Below are 15,530 nucleotides of genomic sequence, written 5' to 3'. Positions count from 1 at the left end.
CGAATTGCACGTAATTTTTGCCGGATCGCACTGTATGTTTTCTGTTTCTGTCACTGTAGTCATTAGTCATGAAACATTTATACACATGCAGTGTTTGCATTGTTTAAGTTATTGTATGTCGTGTATAATGTACTGTATATATTATTTGACACTGAAATAGAGCACAGCTACTTGTTTTGTCACGCACATAGTGCCGATCGCCGGACTGGTACAGCCTTTGCAGCGGTTTCACCGCATGTTGGAAGCCAGATAGGCACGAACTGGATTTAATCGATGATCTGTATTTAACGTCATAGATTACATTTTTACTTAAAACTTTCGTGATTTCAGGAATTCATGTTCTTGGGTCTTTCGGTAAAGTCAAGTAGATAGGTTCAAATAAAATAACAAAAAACCACGACGTTTCGATCGCAACACAAGCAATCATTATCAGGAGAAAAAAGAGCGGGGAAGCTGCTGAGGCAGGCTGTTTTAAAGGTTTGAAATGGGTGTAGTCACCCATATGACCCTTGGACTACACCCATGTAAAACCTTTAAAACAGCCTGCCTCAGCAGCTTTCCCGCCCTTTTTTCTCCCGATGACGATCGCTTGTGTTGCGATCGAAACGTCGTAGTTTTTTGTTATCTTTGTTTTTATATTTGAACCTATCTACTTGATTTTACCGAAATACCCAAGAAGATGTGCACAGTCTCCACAAACACGACTCTCAACCACTGTTCCATCAAGCACCACCACCTCTCACCATCTCTCACCATCCCCCACTCTGTGCCCAGACCCTCCACCCATCCTCTGCCCCCACTCACCGTCTCTTCTCTCCCTGCAGCCTGTATTGGTGTTCACTGACGGACAAGTCAGGTTCCTCTCTCAGTGCCATCCTCAAGGCCAACACAGGATTGAAGAGTCTCGAGTAAGCTTTGCTGTTCGTTTCTCACAAGTGCTCTGTGCACGAACAGTGCTAATTGTTGGTGCAACGCGTCGTGAAGTTAACATTTAAATGTGAACACATTTAATCTTGCTGTCCTGCTTAATCGAGTCCACTTTCAAAATGTTTTACTGTAATCTTAACACATTTGTTTAACTAAACATGTGTTTTGTTTAACACGTCGGCTAAAGCAATATTCATATTCACAACATATTGTTAGCAGATATATTAATTGTCAACATCTCCCTATATTCTTCGATTCAAATGTACTTCACTTGTGTGTGTTCCTCTGTTGCAACTTTGTGTTTATATAAACGCAAACACTTTTCATATTGTAATGCGGGCGTAAGCGACCTTCCGGATGTGACGTCACGAGGAGGCGGAGCCAGGTGACGTGGGTGAAAGGTTGGGGTCCTTAAGCGGGTAAACCGGAAAGAGAAGTCAGTCGGGTTGTGAATGGAAAAGGGTGAGGCCACGAGGGCGAATGAGAGGAGGGGGGCACCGCCGGCGAGCGGGAGCCGACCCCAGAGTACAGCCAGGAAGGCTGTGTGTTAGAGGCAGCGGTGTGGCTGCAGAGAGTCGCAGGAGCGACGAAGAGAGAGAAGAGTACAGCCAGGAAGGCTGTGTGTTAGAGGCAGCGGTGTGGCTGCAGAGAGTCGCAGGAGCGACGAAGAGAGAGAAGAGTACAGCCAGGAAGGCTGTGTGTTAGAGGCAGCGGTGTGGCTGCAGAGAGTCGCAGGAGCGACACAAGAGAGAGAGACAGCACGAGTCTGTCAGAGCGCTGCGGAGTAAGCAAGAGCGAGAAGAGCAGCAGCGATTACAGCCAAGGGGGCTGAGAGTGAGTAACAGCAGCGGAGCTGCTGTGGGGCTGCAAGAGCGACAAAGAACAGCAGCGGGGCTGCTGATGGTGACTGGAGTGACATCGGAACCAGCACTGAGAGTATAAGAGAGACAGCCGTGTGGGAATGCAGTAGGGACCAAATAAAGGACACTGAGCCAGAGATCGTGGTCAAGTCTTTTATTACACTGGTGTCAGAAGTGAAACGGCTTGTCAAGACGGCTCGGAAGAAAGAATATTCCTGTGCCATCATCTGCTACATCATCCGACTTACGATTGAGACAGATGGCGCAGCTGGAGACCTGGAAAATCGTGCTGGCGAAACCGTGTGAGCTCACCACGCCGACGACGGCAGTGGGGAGAGCCGATGGTGGTCTGCAGGCCGACGCCTTGCCTGCGCTGCCAGCGCCATCTGCCACGCGGCACGAAGACGCCATCTTGGGCGTGGCAGGGGAGAAACGGCGGGAAGCCGCCATCTTGTCTTCACCGCGGCGGGGAGATGCCGCCATCTTCAACATCGCGGCGGAGAGGCAGCCTTGCGCTGCCATCTGGAGGTGCCGCGGGGAGAGCAGCCTGCTGTGAGCTGCTGTTTTGCGAGGGGGAGCTGCGAGGAGAGGACGACGACGCTACAGCTGCTGGGGCGGGAGCTCTCCCGTCCTGGCTCGGGTGCGTGACAACGGAGCAGTCAAGTCGCCGAACGAGTTCTGCGAGACGACTCAAGTTGCCGCCCTGCCGTCCTCTTCTTGCTGCAGCCCCGGGCGGGTCGTAACGATACGCAACCGGCCTTTACACACACCTCACCCATCTTTCGAGGGCCGGGTGGGGGCGATTTTGTTTTCTCTCATGACTCGATTGTGCGGAGCGCGGTTCGGACTGTGGGTATGTGTGTGTAATAACGATGAACGCGCTATCTGCTTGTTGCTCGGTGTCAATTAAAGTGTGTACGTGTGTTGAGAATGGACGGAGAGTATGCTGTGCTTGCTGAGTGTTAAATTGTGTGTGTGCGCTGCGGTGTGGAGTTGTTATATTGATGGCGAAGTTAATTATTAACTCGGGAGCGTCGGGTATCTTGCGCTGTATCATCTCGTGGGTTACCTTGTGCGATGGGCTTAATTGAAAAATATATATATTTTTTTTGGTGTATTGTGCTGCGAGGTGCTATGTGCGATGTGGTTGTTGCAAGAGAGAGAATATTTGTGTTGTTGCTGCAATGTTACGACTGGATTAATGGTGTGTTGGTTACCTGCAGATCGGTTTGCTATTGTGCTTAAATGTGCGCGTGTGATCGCGATATGCTGACTGTATGTGCTGTTACACCGTTCTGTACGGTTATGGGGTGCGATGCATTGATTGACTATTGGGATTGGGATGTTATTAATTGTGCGTACCTGTTTGGAAATTGGTAACAAATTCGAGGGGGACCCTATTATTTGGTCGTATGGATGTTATGTACACGCGATTTTGTGTATATTATGGGTAACGGCGCTTTGTGAGAGAGAGAGCGCGCTTTGAGGGTGCGTGATGACGCCGTTGTGGGTGTCTCAAAGGTTAATGCTAATGGGACCGTAATTGGCGCCAAGTTGCGTCGCGTATTCGGTTGGTCGCATGCAGCCACGAGTTGCTTTGCAAGTTGGGTTGTGTAACCAATGTGGTTGGTAAAATATTGGTTAAAAATTCCCCGATATGACTGCTGCGCGCAGCAAGCTGGGGCTGTGCGTCTATCGTTGTTGGGATTGTTACAATAAGACGGGGGAAACAATTTGTGACCCCCAGCAAAGGGAAGCTGGGGTGCACGAATGGAGAAAACTGGCCACGTGTTCGCACGTTGGGCCGCCATTTTGCGCACACGCGGGGTATGGCGTCGATGCGCTTTGCGGAAAGGGCCGCCATTTTGAGTGCGCGCGAGATATTGCGCGAACGCGCTGGGCGAAGGGGGCCGCCATTTTGAGCGCGCGGGAAAAACCTCGGTGGGGCAAATATTCCATCTGTTATGCCTGCCATTGTTGATTGGGTGATGCACGAGTGGTGGTCACGTCGGCCTATGGCTGATGGCTGACCTGACAGCCCGGAGGCGAGACCTCCGTGGTATGTCTTAAACTAATGGGCCGTGTGCTCATATGGCTCGGGGAGTCATGGTTCAGTTGTGCGGAGGCAGACTGAACCTGGTGTGCCGGGGGCTCACGGGTTTTGGGTTAGGGCGTTATTGTCTCTATAAGAGAACATTACCCCGTAGGGGGGGTCGTTGATATCTGGCCTTGCCGAGGGATTGATCTTCCCTTGGCTATGAAGCGCATTTCAAAGATTGATGGAGCTCGTTGACGGGGTTGCAGTGGCAGACGTGTCTTATATATTTGGACGATATCATTGTCTTCAGCCGCACATTTGAGGAACATTTAACACGGCTGGAGACAGTGTTCACGAGGATGCGCTCTGCGAATTTAAAATTTAAACCAAAGAAATGCCACCTACTGCAACGGTCCGTCCGTTATCTGGGGCACATTGTGAGTGCTGAGGGGGTGTCCACGGATCCGGAAAAGACGGCGTGCGTCCGGGATTGGCCGACTCCGGCCACCGTGGGGGATGTTCGGCGGGTTTTGGGATTTGCCTCGTATTACCGAAGATTTGTGCCGGGTTTTGTGACGATTGCGAGGCCCTTGCATCTCCTTACGGGTAAAGGACGGAAATTTGTTTGGGGACAGCCGGAAGAGGCGGCCTTTCGGAGTCTGCGTGATCTATTGGCTACGGCTCCGACATTGGATTATCTCGATTTTGATCGCCCTTTCATTCTTGATACGGACGCGAGTGACACAGGTAATGGGGCGGTATTATCACAGTCTAAAGGGGGCGTAGAGCGCGTCGTGGCGTATGGTAGCCGAGTCTTGTCGCCTGCGGAAACACGCTACTGTGTCACTCGTAGAGAACTTTTGGCGGTTGGTTTTTCCTACGGCAATTTCGACCGTACCTTTACGGTCGTTCTTTTATTGTGCGTACGGATCATGCGGCCTTGCAATATGCACTTAAAATGGACCAGCCATCGGGACAGTGGGCATGTTGGTTGGACACGCTACAGGCATTTTCCTTCCAAATTCAACATCGGAAGGGAGTGCGCCATGCGAACGCTGACGCACTTTCCAGATTACCAGGGCGCGCCCCTTGTAAATGTGCGTCGGGGACGCATAGGTGTTCGCCGATTCTAAACCCCCCTCAGCCGCTTACGTTGGCCGTCGAGAAGTCGGATACTCCGATGGAACCGGGACCGACTGACGGGGTTTTGAATCTGCCGCGGTCTGTCTGGATTCGGGAACAAATGATGGATGAGTTGTTGTTGTCCATGCGGAAGCGGTCTATGAGGGACAATGGGAGTCCGAGTACGGCTGTGGGGCCGCGAACCGCTCTCCGAGATGGTCTGCTTATGTGGCGAGAAGGGTTCCAGGAAAGCTGGCGTGTGGTGCTACCAACGTCCTTGCGATTCGAGTTGATGAGAACTCTCCATTGTGACACACTATTGCATTTAGGGGTGCAGAAGACTTTGTTGACGTTGCAACGTCATTATTTTTGGCAAGGCTGGTGTGTGTCCATCGCTGATGGGATAGTAAGGGAGGAGCATGGCCGAGTGCTGCTCATCCCCGAAATGGCACTAGCTGAGAGTATGGTAAATGGATGTTGCCGTGGGTTGACGACCACGGTGAGGGTTACGGCGAATTAAACGTTACCGCTGGGGAGCGTGGCTCTCTCCACGCGAGGGTGTGCGATTAGGGGTTGTTGGGTTGTTGAGAGTGACTGTGGGTACATGCTGTGTACGTCTGAGGTCTGTGCTGGTCCTCAAGGGAGGACTGCTGGTGGGTAAGAGCAGAAATTTTTTTGTTGTTGTTGTTTCACGTGTAAATAATATTGTTCTTAAAATGTAAATACTGGGGCGTCCATCGCGGTTATTTGGGTAATTATTGGGGTTTTCTTAAGCGGCCCGGAATTACATCATCTCCACTATCCTGGGGCCGGGTGGCTGTCGTGTACGACATGCGGATGTGCGTTGTTGTGCTTTGTGCTGTTGTTGTTCTTGTTGTTATATTACATGCTTAGTGTCCTTTAAGGGGGAAGGTCGGTTCACCGCATTACGCTTTGGTATTGTTCAGCCGAGGTCGGCTGGGTTTTTTCTATGGGGGAGGGTGGTGTAATGCGGGCGTAAGCGACCTTCCGGATGTGACGTCACGAGGAGGCGGAGCCAGGTGACGTGGGTGAAAGGTTGGGGTCCTTAAGCGGGTAAACCGGAAAGAGAAGTCAGTCGGGTTGTGAATGGAAAAGGGTGAGGCCACGAGGGCGAATGAGAGGAGGGGGGCACCGCCGGCGAGCGGGAGCCGACCCCAGAGTACAGCCAGGAAGGCTGTGTGTTAGAGGCAGCGGTGTGGCTGCAGAGAGTCGCAGGAGCGACGAAGAGAGAGAAGAGTACAGCCAGGAAGGCTGTGTGTTAGAGGCAGCGGTGTGGCTGCAGAGAGTCGCAGGAGCGACACAAGAGAGAGAGACAGCACGAGTCTGTCAGAGCGCTGCGGAGTAAGCAAGAGCGAGAAGAGCAGCAGCGATTACAGCCAAGGGGGCTGAGAGTGAGTAACAGCAGCGGAGCTGCTGTGGGGCTGCAAGAGCGACAAAGAACAGCAGCGGGGCTGCTGATGGTGACTGGAGTGACATCGGAACCAGCACTGAGAGTATAAGAGAGACAGCCGTGTGGGAATGCAGTAGGGACCAAATAAAGGACACTGAGCCAGAGATCGTGGTCCCGTCCTTTATTACAATATTATAAAGGTACAGTGCAGTATAATTGAATGGATGATTGTGATTAAACTGATATTTGTGAAAGCCACCTATTATATATAAAATGTCTAACACAGAAGCATTAAACAATGAGCAGCTTTGCTCATGAACGTGTGTGCTGTGGTCATGTTCACCACCATTGTGAGTGTCCCTCACCGCGTGTTTGACTCCGCGGTTCCCGTGGGCTCAGTGAGTCAGCGCTGTTCCTTCTCCCGTCCACGCGGGTTTAGGCTGACTTACAACAAGATCGGAGACAGCGGACTCCGACTTTTAGCGGACGGGATGTTGGGGAGAGAAGGGAGTTTGGAGACGTTAAGGTGAGTAATGTCCTGATGCACACACACTTATATAAGTACACCTAAACAAATATATACACACACATGTGGACACAAACCACAAAGATACTCAGTATAGCATAATAATGTATTTTTACGTCTATTATAACTTTATTTTTTTATGCACTCATCAATTAAGTTATTAGCCACACTTATTCCAGCACTTTTAACCACTAGTAAATGACAATACAATTACAATTGTCACATTACCTACTCTAAACAATGATATTGTTTCAAACTATATTATGTTAATACAGTAGATCATCGATTATATCCAGCGGCTTAGGAGGGAAGGGGGTACAGTACTTGATTTTCAAAAACACCAGATAATCGCGTCATTATTTAAAATGGCTTATCTTTGCAGATTCTTGAATAAGATTATGTTTTAGGTGTTATGTATATATTTAGTATTTTTAAATTGTTTGCGATATGAAAATCGCTTAAATATACAAACACAAAATAAATATCCTGCTGTAAAAAGTGACTGTATTTACTGTACCGCACTCACCACTCCAATATCGAAGACTCTGCATGGGGTGATGTGTGTACTAGGCTCTTGTTTGACAACTTGTGTTTGACAACTTGTGTTTGATGACAACTTGTGTTTGATAACAACTTGTGTTTGACAACAACAACCTGTGTTTGACAACAGCTTGTGTTTGATGACAACTTGTGTTTCACAACAACTTGTGTTTGACAACAACAACTTGTGTTTGATGACAACTTGTGTTTGACAACAACTTGTGTTTGACAATCGTCTTGACTCATGCAGCCTTCAGATCAGTGCTCTGGCGAACGCCGAATTGCACGCAATTTTCGCTCGATCGCACTGTATGTTTACTGCTTCTATTACTGTAGTTATTAGTAATTAAAAATGTGTATACGTTCAGCATTTCATCGTTTAAGTTGTTGTATGTCGTCTATAATGTACTGTATATAGTATTTGACACTGAAATAAAGCATAGCTACGTGTTTTGTCACGCACATGGTGCCGATCGCCGGACTGGTACAGACTTTGCAGCAGTTTCACCGAATGTTGGAAGCCAGATAAACACGAACTGGATTTAATCGATGATCATCTGTTTTTAACGTCATAGATAAAATTTTGTTTCAAAACTTTAGTTATTTCAGGAATTCATATTATTGGGTCTTTCGGTAAAATCACGTAGATAGGTTCAAATAAAATAACAAAAACTACGACGTTTCGATCGCAACACAAGCGATCGTTATCAGAAGAGCAGGCAAGCTGCTGAGGCAGGCTGTTTTAAAGGTTTGAAATGGGTGTAGTCACCCATATGACCCTTGGACTACACCCATTTAAAACCTTTAAAACAGCCTGCCTCAGCAGCTTTCCCACCCTTTTTTCTCCCGATGACGATCGCTTGTGTTGCGATCGAAACGTCGTAGTTTTTGTGATCTTTGTTATTTTATTTGAACCTATCTACTTGACTTTACCGAAATACACAAGAATATGTGCAAAGTCTTCACAAATAGGACCCTCAACCACTGTCCCGTCAACCACCACCACCTCTCACCACCTCTCACCATCCCCTACTCTGTGCCCAGACCCTCCACCCATCCCCTCTGCCCCCACTCACCGTCTCTTCTCTCCCTGCAGCCTGCTTGGGTGTTCACTGAGGGACAAGTCGGTTTCCTCTCTCAGTGTCATCCTCAAGGCCAACACAGGCTTGAAGAGTCTCCAGTAAGCTCTGCTGTTCGTTTCTCACAAGTGCTCTGTGCACGAACTGTGCTAATTGTTGGTGCAACGCGTCGTGAAGTAAACATTTAAATGTGAACACATTTAATCTTGCTGTCCTGCTTAATCGAGTCCACTTTCAAAATGTTTTACTGTCATCTGAACACATTTGTTTAGTTTAACAAGTAGGCTAAAGCAATATTCATATTGTTAGTAGATACATTAATTGTAAACGTTTCCCTGTGTTCCTCGATGAAAATGTACTTGTGTGTGATCCTCTGTTGTAACTTTGGGTTTATATAAACGCAAACACTTTTCATATTATAAAGGTACAGTGCAGTATAATTGAATGGATGATTGTGATTAAACTGATATTTGTATTATATATAAAATGTCTAACACAGAAGCATTAAACAATGAGCAGCTTTGCTCATGAACGTGTGTGCTGTGGTCATGTTCACCACCATTGTGAGTGTCCCTCACTCACCGCGTGTTTGACTCCGCGGTTCCCGTGGGCTCAGTGAGTCAGCGCTGTTCCTTCTCCCGTCCACGCGGGTTTAGGCTGAGTGGCAACAAGATCGGAGACAGCGGACTCCGACTTTTAGCGGACGGGATGTTGGGAAGAGAAGGGAGTTTGGAGACGTTATAGTGAGTAATGTCCTGATGCACACACACTAATATAAGTACACCTAAACAAATATATATACACACATGTGGACACAAAACACAGTATTACTACTATAATAGCCCAGAAATGTGTGTAACGCGCGTGACGTCACTCCACATGCCACACTCCCCTCCCCCCCTCATTAATAATAAAATAATCATGAGCGGTGGATTTTTACACTCACGCAGGTCGAACAGAATTTTTTTTTACGCAAATTCGCTTTAAATTAGACTTTTCTTTATTGAAAGTTAACCAAATAAATAACTCTACGCAGATGTTTATTTACAGAAGGTGACGGGGGGGGGGGAGCTCCATGTGGAGTGATATCATTTGCTCTTGATTGTTAATGAGGGGGTGGGGGGCGTGGTCCACATGAGTGACGTTATCAGCTCATGATTATTGATGAGGGAGTTGTCCCGCGAGTGACGTCACTCCACATGCCGCACCCCCCGTCATTAAGAAGGTCGAGCGGAAATATATATTTTTCGCAAATTCGCTTTAAATTTTACGGTTTTTTTTATTGAAAATGAATCTAATAAATAATTCTACGCAGCAACAAAGTGGATTTGGGGTGTTAATTTTTTCTTCAGCACTTGAAACAAAAGGTAAGCATGCTTCTACATTTTAGTTAAATAGACATTTCTCGGTGATTTTCCAGATATTGTACTGCAATCCTATTTATTTGAACCCCAGCAACCGAAAGCAGAAGAGAATAAAGTATCAGAGCAGTGAATTAGAACAAATTTAAGGTCAGTTATATACAGTGCTACAGTGAAATGCAGTGAAGTGTTTTATGACAAACTTTCGTGCAAGATTCACTGCCATTCAATTAACACAATATACAATTATACTCTGCTAATTTTTGTTCGTAAATATTACAGCTTCCGTCCTAGGACGGGCTAATAAGCAAGTAGCATAATGTTGTATTTTAACGTCTTTTATAACTTTCTTTTTTATGCACTCATCATTTAAGTTATTAGCCACGCTTATTGCAGCACTATTAAATAACAATACAATTATAATTGTCACATTACCTACTCTAAACAATGGTATTGTTTCAAACTACAGTATATTGTGTTAATACAGTAGATCATCGATTATATCCAGCGGCTTCGGGGGGAAGGGGGTACAGTACTTGATTTTCAAAAACACCAGATCGCGTCTTTATTTAAAATGGCTTATCTTCGCAGATTCTTGAATAAGATTATGTTTTTAGGTGTTATGTATATATATTTAGTCTTTTAAAATTGTTTGCGATATGAAAATCGCTTAAATATACAAAGACAAAATAAATATCTTGCTGTAAAAAGTGACTATTTACTGTACCGCACTCACCACTCCAATATCGATGACTCTGCATGGGGTGATGTGTGTACTAGGATCTTGTCAACAACTTGTGTTTGACAACAACTTGTGTTTCACAACAACTTGTTTGATAACTTGTGTTTGACAACAACAACTTGTGTTTGACAACAACTTGTGTTTGACAACTTGTGTTTGACATCAACTTGTGTTTGACAACTACTTGTGTTTGACAACTACTTGTGTTTGACAACAACTTGTGTTTGACAACAACTTGTGTTTGACAACAACTTCTGTTTCACAATCGTCTGATGCAGCCTTCAGATCTGTGCTCTGGCGAACGCCGAATTGCACGCAATTTTCGCTGGATCGCACTGTATGTTTTCTGTTTCTGTTACTGTAGTTATCAGTCATGAAACATTTATATACGTGCAGTATTTTCATTAAGTTGTATGTAGTGTATAATGTACTGTATATATTATTTGGCACTGAAATAGAGCATAGCTACTTGTTTTGTCACGCACATGGTGCCGATCGCCGGACTGGTACAGCCTTTGCAGCAGTTTCACCAGATGTTGGAAGCCAGATAAACATGAACTCGATATAATCGATGATCATCTGTATTTAACGTCATAAATGACATTTTGACTTAAAACTTTTGTGATTGCAGGAATTCATATTCTTGGGTCAATCGGTAAAGTCGCGTAGATAGGTTCAAATAAAATAACAAAAAACTACGACGTTTCGATCGCAACACAAGCAATCGTCATCAGGAGAAATAAGTAATATTTAAAAAGACTTTTTTTTAAACACGCTTTAATGAAATGTACTGTACTCGTAATGGCAGAACTCCACGACTCCAGGAAGTGGCCGCGAGGCTGCCACAACGTAAGGGGCCGTGGTGATTTACAGCCAACGTCAGTTGAGCGTGGACAATTAGACCCAAGCCGAAACATGACAAAGAATGTTTAAAAACATTTTTTTTTTCGATGATAGAATATAGTATTGTCATCAGTAAGACATAAGTGTACCAAGTTTGCAGTCGAAGTGGGTTAAAATTGAGTTACAAGATTTGAGGATACGACAACAACAGAGTTAATAGAAAGCGTGTAATTAAGAGCAGGGAAGCTGCTGAGGCAGGCTGTTTTAAAGATTTGAATTAGGTGTAGTCACCCATATGACCTTTGGTCTGCAACCCATTTCAAACATTAAAACAGCCTGCCTCAGCAGCTTTCCCGCCCTTTTTTCTCCTGATGACGATCGCTTGTGTTGCGATCGAAACGTCGTAGTTTTTTGTTATCTTTGTTATTTTATTTGAACCTATCTACTTTACCGAAATACCCAAGAATATGTGCACAGTCTCCACAAACACGACCCGCAACCGCTGTCCCGTCAACCACCACCACCTCTCACCATCCCTCACCATCCCCCACTCTGTGCCCAGACCCTCCACCCATCCTCTCTGCCCCCACTCACCGTCTCTTCTCTCCCTGCAGCCTGTGTTATTGTTCACTGACATACAAGTCGGGTTCCTCTCTCAGTGTCATCCTCAAGGCCAACACAGGCTTGAAGAGTCTCCAGTAAGCTCTGCTGTTCGTTTCTCACAAGTGCTCTGTGCACGAACTGTGCTAATTGTTGATGCAACGCATCGTAATGTAAACATTTAAATGTGAACACATTTAATCTTGCTGTCCTGCTTAATCGAGTCCACTTTCAAAATGTTTTACTGTAATCTTAACACATTTGTTTAGTTTAACACGTCGGCTAAAGCAATATTCATATTGTTAGCAGATACATTAATTAATTGTAAATATCTCCGTGTTCCTCCATGAAAATTTAATTGTGATCCTCTGATGTAACTTTGTGTTTATATAAACACAAACACTTTTCATATTAGAAAGGTACAGTGCAGTATAATTGAATGGATGATTGTGAGTAAACTGATATTTGTGAAAGCCACCTATTATATATAAAATGTATAACACAGAAGCATTAAACAATGAGCAGCTTTGCTCATGAACGTGTGTGCTGTGGTCACGTGCACCACCATTGTGAGTGTCCCTCACTCACCGCGTGTTTGACTCCGCGGTTCCCGTGGGCTCAGTGAGTCAGCGCTGTCCCTTCTCCCGTCCACGCGGGTTTAGGCTGAATGGTAACAAGATCGGAGACAGCGGACTCCGACTTTTAGCGGACGGGATGTTGGGAAGAGAAGGGAGTTTGGAGACGTTATAGTGAGTAATGTCCTGATGCACACACACTAATATAAGTACACCTAAACAAATATATATACACACATGTGGACACAAAACACAGTATTACTACTATAATAGCCCAGAAATGTGTGTAACGCGCGTGACGTCACTCCACATGCCACACTGCCCCGCCCCCCCCCGTCATTAATAATAAAATAATCATGAGCGGGTGGATTTTTACACTCATGCAGGTCGAGCGGAATTTTTTTTAACGCAAATTCGCTTTAAATTTGACGGTTTTTTTTATTGAAAGTGAATCCAATAAATAATTCTACGCAGCAAAAAAGTGGATTTGGGGTCTTTATTTTTTCTTCAGCACTTGAAACAAAAGGTAAGTCTAATTTATGCTTCTACATTTTAGTTAAAGACATTTCTCGGTGATTTTCCAGATATTGTACTGCAATCCAATTTATTTGAACCCCAGCAACCGAAAGCAGAAGAGAATAAAGTATAAGAGCAGTGAATTTGAACAAATTTAAGGTCAGTTATATACAGTGCTATTGTGAAATGCAGTTAAGTGTTTTATGATAAACTTTCGTGCAAGATTCACTGCCATTCAATTAACACAATATACAATTATACTCTGCTCATTTTTGTTCGTAAAAATTACAGCTTCCGTCCTAGGACGGGCTAATAAGCAAGTAGCATAATGTTGTATTTTAACGTCTTTTATAATTTCTTTTTTATGCACTCATCAATTAAGTTATTAGCCACACTTATTCCAGAACTTTTAACCACTAGTAAATGACAATATAATTATAATTGTCACATTACCTACTCTAAACAATGATATTGTTTCAAACTATATTGTGTTAATACAGTAGATCATCTATTATATCCAGCGGCTTCAGGGCGAAGGGGGTACAGTACTTGATTTTCAAAAACACCAGATAATCGCGTCTTTATTTAAAATGGCTTATCTTTGCAGATTCTTGAATAAGATTATGTTTTAGGTGTTATGTATATATATATTTAGTCTTTTAAAATTGTTTGCGATATGAAAATCGCTTGAATAAATATACAAAGACAAAATAAATATCCTGCTGTAAAAAGTGACTATTTACTGTACCGCACTCACCACTCCAATATCGAAGACTGCATGGGGTGGTGTGCGTACTACGCTCTTGTCAACAACTTGTGTTTGATAACAACTTGTGTTTGATGACAACAACTTGTGTTTGACAACTAGTGTTTAACAACAACAACTTGTGTTTGACAACTACTTGTGTTTAACAACAACTTGTGTTTACAACACCTTGTGTTTAACAACTTGTGTTTAACAACAACTACTTGTGTTTGGCAACAACTTGTGTTTACAACAACTTGTTTGACAACACCTTGTGTTTAACAGCAACAACTTCTGTTCAACAACAACAACTTGTGTTTGACAACACATTGTGTTTAACAACAACTTCTGTTTAACAACAACAACTTCTGTTCAACAACAACAACAACTTGTGTTTGACAACAACTTGTTTTTGACAATCGTCTGACTCATGCAGCCTTCAGATCGGTGATCTGGCGAACGCCGAATTGCATGCAATTTTCTCCAGATCGCACTGTATGTTTACTGCTTCTATTCCTGTAATTATTAGTCATGAAAAATGAATATACGTTCAGCATTTCATCGTTTAAGTTGTATGTAGTGTGTAATGTACTGTATATAGTATTTGACACTGAAATAAAGCACAGCTACTTGTTTTGTCACGCACATGGTGCCGATCGCCGGACTGGTCCAGCCTTTGCAGCGATTTCACCGGATGTTGGAAGCCAGATAAGCACAAACTGGATTTAATCGATGATCATCTGTATTTAACGTCATAGATTACATTTTGACTTAAAACTTTCGTGATTTCAGGAATTCATATTCTTGGGTCTTTCGGTAAAGTCGCGTAGATAGGTTAAAATAAAATAACAAACTACGTTTCGATCGCAACACAAGCGATAGATCGTTATCAGAAGAAAGAGCGGGGAAGCTGCTGAGGCAGGCTGTTTTAAAGGTTTTAAATGGGTGTAGTCACCCATATGACCCTTGGACTACACCCATTCAAACCTTTAAAACAGCCTGCCTCAGCAGATTTCTCGCTCTTTCTTCTCCTGATGACGATCGCTTGTGTTGCGATCGAAACGTCGTAGTTTTTGTGATCTTTGTTATTTTATTTGAACCTATCTACTTGACTTTACCGAAATACACAAGAATATGTGCAGTCTTCTCAAACACGACCCTCAACCACTGTTCCGTCAACCACCACCACCTCTCACCATCCCCCACTCTGTGCCCAGACCCTCCACCCATCCCCTCTGCCCCCACTCACCGTCTCTTCTCTCCCTGCAGCCTGCGTGAGTGTTCACTGACGGACAAGTCGGGTTCCTCTCTCAGTGTCATCCTCAAGGCCAACACAGGATTGAAGAGTCTTGAGTAAGCTTTGCTGTTCGTTTCTCACAAGTGCTCTGTGAACGAACTGTGCTAATTGTTGATGCAACGCGTCGTGAAGTAAACATTTAAATGTGAACACATTTAATCTTGCTGTCCTGCTTAATCGAGTCCACTTTCAAAATGTTTTACTGTCATCTTAACACATTTGTTTAGTTTAACAAGTAGGCTAAAGCAATATTCATATTGTTAGTAGATACATTAATTGTAAACGTCTCCCTGTGTTCCTCGATGAAAATGTACTTGTGTGTGATCCTCTGTTGTAACTTTGGGTTTA

General features: G+C 44.5%; 1 protein-coding gene and 1 long non-coding RNA gene across 9 annotated transcripts in view; one reads left to right on the top strand and one right to left on the bottom strand.

Moving 5' to 3' along the window:
- The window catches only part of LOC144738257 (NACHT, LRR and PYD domains-containing protein 12-like), a 66,561-nt gene that overhangs the window by 44,892 nt on the left and 6,139 nt on the right, over positions 1-15,530 (top strand). For all 7 annotated transcript variants that reach the window (XM_078621266.1, XM_078621270.1, XM_078621272.1 and 4 more), the window contains 7 exons: positions 825-908; positions 6,798-6,884; positions 8,521-8,604; positions 9,160-9,246; positions 12,064-12,147; positions 12,712-12,798; positions 15,155-15,238. In XM_078621266.1, the coding sequence (XP_078477392.1) occupies positions 825-908; positions 6,798-6,884; positions 8,521-8,604; positions 9,160-9,246; positions 12,064-12,147; positions 12,712-12,798; positions 15,155-15,238 (597 nt within the window). The remainder of the gene's footprint in view (positions 1-824; positions 909-6,797; positions 6,885-8,520; positions 8,605-9,159; positions 9,247-12,063; positions 12,148-12,711; positions 12,799-15,154; positions 15,239-15,530) is intronic.
- Positions 1-15,530, bottom strand: part of LOC144738262 (uncharacterized) — a 28,946-nt gene that overhangs the window by 12,905 nt on the left and 511 nt on the right. Inside the window, exons 2-5 of one of the 2 annotated variants that reach the window (XR_013589204.1) lie at positions 15,135-15,281; positions 12,638-12,748; positions 9,086-9,196; positions 6,724-6,834 (exon numbers count right to left, since the gene is read on the bottom strand). This is a non-coding gene — a long non-coding RNA (uncharacterized LOC144738262). The remainder of the gene's footprint in view (positions 1-6,723; positions 6,835-9,085; positions 9,197-12,637; positions 12,749-15,134; positions 15,282-15,530) is intronic. The other variant, XR_013589205.1, reaches the window with a different exon arrangement.

The sequence above is a fragment of the Lampetra planeri genome, chromosome 79, assembly GCF_965212315.1.
Source record: "Lampetra planeri chromosome 79, kcLamPlan1.2.h2, whole genome shotgun sequence".
Classification (NCBI taxonomy): domain Eukaryota; kingdom Metazoa; phylum Chordata; class Hyperoartia; order Petromyzontiformes; family Petromyzontidae; genus Lampetra; species Lampetra planeri.
Note: the sequence above shows the minus strand (reverse complement) of the source record. Positions and strands in the feature narration are given on the sequence as shown.